The sequence below is a fragment of the Arvicola amphibius genome, unplaced genomic scaffold (assembly GCF_903992535.2).
Source record: "Arvicola amphibius unplaced genomic scaffold, mArvAmp1.2, whole genome shotgun sequence".
NCBI lineage: Eukaryota > Metazoa > Chordata > Mammalia > Rodentia > Cricetidae > Arvicola > Arvicola amphibius.
This window is the reverse complement of record NW_024582314.1, coordinates 17404-26185: the sequence shown is the minus strand read 5'-3', so window position 1 is coordinate 26185 and position 8782 is coordinate 17404. Positions and strand designations below refer to the sequence as shown.

The window sequence follows — 8782 nt, the reverse complement described above, 5'->3', positions numbered from 1 at the left end:
AGATTGTGACGCAAGGAATAGGTCCTCCTCTGGCACTGGGGAGATCCAACCAGTTTCAGTCACAGCAAAGATTGGTCTAGGACACCAAACGCCTCCGGGCTCCTTTTGAAGGAAGAGATGGGCAGGCGCCAATGCAGGAGCTCCTCCAACAACATGAAAGGCAACATGACATCACCACAAGCCAGACATCCCGAAACAACAAGAATTGAACACCCTACCCCAGAAGATATAGAAGAAACCGACCTTAAACAGTACTTTATGAAAATAATAGAGGACCTTAAACAGGAGGTAAAAAACTGCCATACAGAAATGGAGATGACAAACAAAAAGGTAGAGGAAATAAATAAATCTCTCAAAGATACCCAAGAAAAACAAGAAAAAGCAATCAAGCAGGTAAGGGAAACAGTACAAGACCTGATAAATGAAATGGAAGTATTGAAGAAAACACAATCTGAGGGATGACTGGAAATGGAAACTCTGAGTAAACGAACAGAAACTTCAGAGACAAGTATTTCCAACCCGAATACAAGAGATGGAAGAAAGAATCTCGGACTCTGAAGATAACAATAGAGGAAATAAACTCACAGATTAAAGAACTAAACAAATCTAACAAATTCTTAACACAAAACATTCAGGAAATCTGGGACACCATGAAAAGACCAAACCTAAGAATAATTGGGGTAGAAGAAGGAGAAGAATTACAACTCAAAGGCCCAGAAAACATATTCAACAAAATTATAGAAGAAAACTTCCCCAACCTAAAGAAGGAGGTTCCTATGAAGGTACAAGAAGCCTACAGAACACCAAATAGACTGGATCAAAAGAAAGCATCCCCACGCCATATAATAATCAAAACACAAAACATACAGAATAAAGAACAGATATTAAGAGCTGCAAAGGAAAAAGGTCAAGTAACATATAAAGGGAAACCTATCAGAATTACACCTGATTTCTCAATGGAAACCATGAAAGCCAGAAGAGCTTGGATAGATGTGCTACAGACACTAAGGGAACATGGATGCAAGCCTAGACTATTATACCCAGCAAAGCTTGCATTCACCATTGATGGAGAAAACAAGATATTCCAGGACAAAAACAGATTTAAACAATACGCAGCCACAAATCCAGCCTTGCAGAAAGTAATAGAAGGAAAATCACAAACCAAGGAGTCCAACAACGCCCACAATAACTCAGGCATCTAGCGACCCTCCACCAGCACAACTAGAAGAAGGGAAACACACAAACTCTACTACTAAAAATGACTGAAGTTAACAACCACTGGTCATTAATATCACTTAATATCAATGGACTCAATTCACCTATAAAAAGGCACAGGCTAAGAGACTGGATACGAAAACAGAATCCAACATTTTGCTGTTCACAGGAAACACACCTCAACCACAAAGACAGACACCTACTCAGAGTAAAGGGTTGGGAAAAGGTATATCAAGCAAATGGCCCTAAGAAACAAGCGGGTGTGGCCATACTAATTTCCAACAAAGTTGACTTCAAACTAAAATCAATCAGAAGAGATGGAAAGGGACACTTTATACTCATAACAGGAAAAATCCATCAGAATGAAGTCTCAATCCTGAATATCTATGCCCCTAATATAAAAGCTCCCACTTATGTAAAAGAAACACTTCTAGAACTCAAGGCAGCCATCAAACCACACACACTAATAGTTGGAGACTTCAACACTCCTCTCTCACCAATGGACAGGTCAATCAGACAGAAACCTAACAGAGAATTGAAAGACTTAATGGAGGTAATGAACCAAATGGACTTAACAGACATCTATAGAACATTCCACCCAAATAGGAAAGAATATACCTTCTTCTCTGCAGCTCATGGAACCTTTTCGAAAATTGACCATATACTTGGTAACAAAGCAAACTTCCACAGTTACAAAAAAATATTAGTAACCACCTGTGTCTTATCGGATCACCATGGATTAAAATTAGAATTCAACAACAATGCTACCCCCAGAAAGCCCACAAACTCATGGAAACTGAACAGTCAACTACTGACCCACACCTGGGTCAAGGAAGAAATAAAGAAAGAAATTAAAGTCTTTCTTGAATTTAATGAAAACAAAGACACAACATACTCAAACCTATGGGACACAATGAAAGCAGTGCTAAGAGGAAAGTTCATAGCACTAAGTGCCCACTTAAAGAAAACAGAGAAAGCACTCATTGGAGAGTTAACAACACACCTGAAACCTCTGGAAAAAAAAGAAGCTGACTCACCTAGGAAAAGTAGAAGACTGGAAATAATGAAAATGAGGGCAGAAATCAACAAAATAGAAACACAGAAAACAATCCAAAGAATCAATGAAACAAGAAGCTGGTTCTTGGAGAAAATCAACAAGATTGACAAACCCTTAGCCAAACTAATCAAACGGCAGAGAGAGAACACGCAAATTAATAAGATCAGAAATGAAAAGGGGGACATAACCACAGACACAGAGGAAATTCAGAGAATCATTAGATCTTACTACAAAAGCCTGTATGCCACAAAATTGGAAAATGTAAAAGAAATGGACAGTTTTTTAGATAAATACCATATACCAAAGTTAAACCAGGACCAGGTAAATGCTCTAAATCGTCCTGTTAGTCGCGAAGAATTAGAAACTGTTATCAGAAACCTCCCTACCAAAAAGAGCCCAGGACCAGATGGTTTCAATGCGGAATTCTACCAGAACTTCCAAGAAGACCTAATACCTATACTCTTTAAGGTATTTCATAATATAAAAACACAAGGGTCACTGCCAAATTCCTTCTATGAAGCTACAGTTACCCTGATACCTAAACCACACAAAGACTCAACCAAGAAAGAGAATTACAGGCCAATCTGACTCATGAACATTGACGCAAAAATTCTCAATAAAATACTGGCAAACCGAATCCAAGAACACATTAGAAAAATTATCCATTACGATCAAGTAGGCTTTATCCCAGAGATGCAAGGCTGGTTCAACATACGAAAATCTATCAATGTAATCCATCATATAAATAAACTGAAGGAAAAAAACCATATGGTCATCTCATTAGATGCTGAAAAAGCATTTGACAAAATTCAGCACCCTTTTATGATAAAGGTCTTGGAGAGATTAGGGATACAAGGGTCATTCCTAAATATAATAAAAGCTATTTACAGCAAGCCGACAGCTAACATCAAATTAAACGGAGAGAAACTCAAGGCTATCCCACTAAATTCAGGAACACGACAAGACTGTCCACTCTCTCCTTATCTCTTCAATATAGTGCTTGAAGTTCTAGCAATAGCAATAAGACAACATAAGGGAATCAAGGGGATTCAATTTGGAAAGGAAGAAGTTAAACTTTCATTATTTGCAGATGATATGATAGTATACATAAGCGACCCCAAAAACTCCACCAAAGAACTCCTACAGCTGATAAACTCCTTCAGTAACGTGGCAGGTTACAAGATCAACTCCAAAAAATCAGTCGCCCTCCTATACACAAAGGATAAGGAAGCAGAGAGGGAAATCAGAGAAGTATCACCTTTCACAATAGCCACAAATAGCATAAGATATCTGGGAGTATCTCTAACCAAGGAAGTGAAGGATTTATTTGACAAGAACTTTAAGTCTTTGAAGAAAGAAATTGAAGAGGATACCAGAAAATGGAAGGATCTCCCCTGCTCGTGGATTGGGAGGATCAACATAGTAAAAATGGCAGTTCTACCAAAAGCAATCTATAGATTCAATGCAATCCCAATCAAGGTCCCATTAAAATTCTTCACAGAGATTGAGAGGACAATAATCAACTTTATATGGAAAAACAAGAAACCCAGGATAGCCAAAAAAATCTTATACAATAAAGGTTCTTCTGGAGGCATTACCATCCCTGACTTCAAACTCTATTACAAAGCTACAGTATTGAAAACGGCTTGGTATTGGCATAAAAACAGAGAGGTTGACCAATGGAATCGTATAGAAGACCCGGATCTTAAACCACAAACCTATGAACACCTGATTTTTGATAAAGGAGCCAAAAGTACACAATGGATGAAAGAGGGCATCTTCAACAAATGGTGCTGGCATAACTGGATGTCAACCTGTACAAGAATGAAAGTAGATCCATATCTATCACCATGCACAAAACTCAAGTCCAAATGGATTAAAGACCTCAATATTAATTTGAACACATTGAGCTTGATAGAAGAGAAAGTGGGAAGTACTCTACAACAAATGGGCACAGGGAACCGTTTCCTGCGCATAACCCCAGCTGCACAGACTTTAAGGGCAACCTTGAATAAATGGGACCTCCTGAAGTTGAGCAGCTTCTGTAAAGCAAAGGACATTGTCACTAAGACACAAAGGCAGCCTACTGACTGGGAAAAGACCTTCACCAACCCTGCAACTGACAAAGGTCTGATCTCTAAAATATATAAGGAACTCAAGAGACTAGACGGTAAAATGCCAATTAACCCAATTAAAAAATGGGGCAATGAACTGAACAGAGAATTCTCAACAGAAGAAGTTCGAATGGCCAAAAGACACTTAAGGTCATGCTCAACCTCCCTAGCTATCAGGGAAATGCAAATCAAAACAACTTTGAGATATCATCTTACACCTGTCAGATTGGCTAAAATCCAAAACACCAATAATAACCTTTGCTGGAGAGGTTGTGGGGTAAGGGGTACACTCATCCATTGCTGGTGGGAATGCAAACTTGTGCAACCACTTTGGAAAGCAGTGTGGCGGTTTCTCAGGAAATTCGGGATCAACCTACCCCAGGACCCAGCAATTCCACTATTGGGAATCTACCCAAGAGATGCCCAATCATACAACAAAAGCATATGCTCATCTATGTTCATAGCAGCATTATTTGTAATAGCCAGATCCTGGAAACAACCTAGATGCCCTTCAGTGGAAGAATGGATGAAGAAACTGTGGAATATATACATGCTAGAATACTACTCAGCGGTAAAAAATAATGACATCTTGAATTTTGCAGGCAAATGGATGGAAATAGAAAACACTATTCTGAGTGAGGTAACCCAGACCCATAAAGATGAACATGGGATGTACTCACTCATATTCGGTTTCTAGCCATATTTAAAGGACATCGAGCCTATAAATTTGGGATCCTTGAGAAGATAATAAGAAGGTGAACTCCCAAAAAAAGATATAGTTATCCTCCTGGATATTGGAAGTAGACACGATAGCCAGGCAAAATTGGGAACTTGAGGGTTGGGCAAGACTGGGCCAAGGGAAGATGGGGAGAGAAAAGTGTGAAGGGGAGAACGGGGGGAGCTCGGAGTTATGGGGTGCTTGGGATATAGGAAGGGTGGATATGGGAGCAGGGAAGCATATATCTTAATTTAAGGAGCTACCTGAGGGTTGTCAAGAGACTTGACCCTAGAGGGGTTCCCAGGTTTCCAGGGAGATGCCCCCAGTTAGTTCCTTGGGCAGCTGAGGAGAGGGAGCCTGAAAAGGCCAGTTCCTATAGCCATACTGATGAATTTCTTGCATATCACCATAGAACCTCCACCTGACGATAGATGAAGAAAATGACAGAGCCTCACATTGGAGCACCGGACTGAGCTCTCAAGGTCCTGATGAGGAGCAGAAGGAGAGAGAACATGAGAAAGAAAGTCAGGACCGCGAGGGAACCTCCAGCTGGCGACAGATGGGGAAGGTGACTGAGCCCCACATTGGAGCACTGGACTGAGCTCCCAAGGTCCTGATGAGGAGCAGAAGGAGCGAGAACTTGAGGGAGAAAGTCAGGAACGAGAGGGGTGCGTTCACTCATGGAGACAGTGGGACAGAACTAATGGGAGATCACCAACTCCAGTTGGAATGGGACTGATGGATCATGCGACCAAAACCGTCTCTCTGAATGTGGCCAACAGCGGGGGCTGACTGAGAAGCAAAGGACAATGGCTCTGGGCTCTGATTCTTCTGCATGGACGGGCTCTGTGGGAGCCTTCTCAGCTTGATCGATCACCTTCCTGGACCTGGGGGGAGTTGGGAGGACCTTGGTCTTAGCATAGAGTGGGGAACCCTGATGGCTCCTTGGCCTTGATAAGGAGGGAGGGGAGGTATGGGTGGAGGGGAGGGGAGGGAAGGGGGAGAAGGCGGGGAGGGAAGGGGGAGGAGGAGGGGAGGGAGGGGGGGAGGAGGAGGGTAGGAGATGGAAATTTTTAAATATAAAAAAAAAATAAACCATGAAAAAAAAAAGAAACAACATAGTTCAAAAAAAAAAAAAAAAAAAGATTCCGATTCCGAAGGAATTTTGTTTTCCCAGCAATTATCATTTGGACTGTTAAAAATCATATTTCAGGTCCTCCCAACTCCCCCTAAGTCCAGGAAGGTGAGCAACTAAACTGACAAGGCTCACAGTGAGCCCGTCCATGCTGTAGAGTTCATGCTCATCGCCGTTGTCCTTGGTTTCTCAGTCCTCCACCTTCAGCCACATTCAGAGAGTCCAGTTTGGTCCCCTGTTTCATCAGTCCCATTCCAACTGGACTTAGTGAAGGGCACCCTGATGGCTCTTTGGCTTGGAGAGAGGGAGTGGGGGTATGGGTGGAAGGGAGGGGAGGGAAGGGGGAGGAGGAGAGGAGGAGATGGAAATTTTTAATAAAAAAATGAGAAAGAAAAAAATCATATTTCAGTTTTTTTTAAAAACTACCTTCAAAGTGTCCAATTCTCTTAAAATCCAGATATGCATACTTTATTATTATTCTTCATAATCACAGTTTTCACTTTTTATTATTTTACTAATGAAGAAACATTTCAATGAATAAGGTCATTGGAGAAGAGATTGTGAAGGTATGGTGTACACTAGTCATCCTGAATCAGCATCCCTTCATTCACAGAAATAATTTTGAAAAGTTTTTACAAAAAAGTGAGAGAAAAAAACAGCATTCAGAATGATTGTTTTTGTGAATGTCTTAAGGCTCATCTTCTCTGACATGTTAGACCCAGGGCTGCTTCCTGCTCATCCAGGGTTTCTGACACACTCAGGATGTGGTTGCAACGCTGTGTCTTGCACAGAAATAGACTGCAGAGTCTTCAGCTGTCAGGCTGCTGAGCTCCATGTAGGCTTTGCTAGAGGATATGTCTGTAGTCAGTGTGGCCTTGCCCTGGAACTTCTTATTGTAGCTAGTACCATCACTATTAGGATAAATCCTTCCAATCCACTCCAGGCCCTGTCCAGGCCTCTGCTTCACCCAGTGCATATGGTAGTTAGAGAATGCATAGCCTGAAGCCTTGCATGACAATTTCACTGAGGTTGCAGGTCTCCCCAGTTCAGGCCCTGACTGATGTAGTTGTACCTGGGAGTGGACACCTATGAAGAAATAGACAGATTGTCAGAGACTCACCTCAATCCTTGTCTTCTCCTCAGGTTTGGAATTAGAAATCCCTTACCTGTTGTTGCTGACACAAGGAAGAGAATTATACAACTCCAGCACATGGTGTGGGCCTTGTGTACTCAGTGACTATGGAGAACACACTGATCATATGTTGTTGTCGGGTGTGGACATTCCTGTATTTACCATAATAGACTCAGGCAATTTGCATATTCAAGAATAGGGGATTAGCACCTAGTCCAGTTTGAGAAGGTGAGGAAGGACACCTGAGTCAAGCAAGAGGTTGGTGAAATTCAAGTCCTAATCTAGTCTGAGGAAATGCATATCATATCATTTCCTCAGCTCTGCAGATGTTGTGGGTGTAACAATAAGGTCCTAAGCTGTCAATATATTTCTGGCCTGAGGGAGTTGCTCCACTTTGTGACAAGGTTGTCATTTTGATTTACAGATGGAGGTTGTGATGATCATGGTGGTGACTGGAAATTTCAAACTTGCTAAATTTTGAAAAACTACAGCCTCATATCACATGATTAGTATTAGCCATAGTAGAAGGTTTCATAGAAAAACTCCCTGAAATGACCTAAAGAAACATACCTCGGAAATATTTGCATATTTATGTTTAATGCAGCATTATCTACCATAACTTATGGAAATAAACTTCATGTCTGTCAGGAGATGATTGCACCAAGAAAACATGGCTGTTTGTGTGACACAACAGTAATAGGTCATCTGAAAGAATAAGGAACTTATATTACCTTTAGGAAAAGCAATGTAACTGGAGATAACTATTTTAGTTAAAGTTATCTCTGAAAAAGAGATAATATATGAAACTCTAAGTAGTTTTCTTATATTGAATAAGTACACAGAACTATTTGTGCAAATATCTAAAACTTAAAAATGAAACTGTCTAGCAGAGTATAGCAAAAATAGGAATATCTAGAAAAAAGTATAGGTGTTATGGGTAAATATGCACAGTTGTAAAATGTACAGTTCTGAAAATTCTAAACATATATAAAATTGTTATTTTCATTTTCCATATAATTGTTTTTATGCTATAAAATTTTCCTTTATGTATGAATTATATTGTGGTCATATATATACCCAACTAAGTGCCTGTGAATTTTTTGGGACCTTCCAAAAAGTCTCTGTTTTGTTTCATAATAGCAGAGTAAGTACAAACTGTGCTATCTATATACACATAGGTGTGTCATTTCATAATAAAGAAGGTGATGAAGGAGCCTCTAGAGTCCTTCCCAAAAGTGATTATACTTTTCTAAACAGTCATCCAATACCGATAGAGTCAAAGCTTTGGGCTTGGCCAATGAAGAAACCCTGCCTATCATGTTGCAATATTTCTTCAAATTTGTATTGTTTTCTCATAAAGTACATCCCAATCAAAGTTTCTTCTTACTCTTCTCTCTCTCACCCATACTTC

At 40.3% G+C, this 8782-nt stretch overlaps 1 gene segment (V, D, J or C); it reads right to left on the bottom strand.

Moving 5' to 3' along the window:
• Positions 1–222: 222 nt before the first annotated feature.
• LOC119805796 lies at positions 223–7451 on the bottom strand (the record flags this gene model as incomplete). The annotated part of the segment is given in 3 exon segments: positions 223–243; positions 7012–7325; positions 7406–7451. Coding segments are annotated over 3 exon segments (381 nt in total), but the record flags the coding sequence as incomplete, so codon positions are not given.
• Between the last annotated feature and the right edge of the window lie 1331 nt (positions 7452–8782).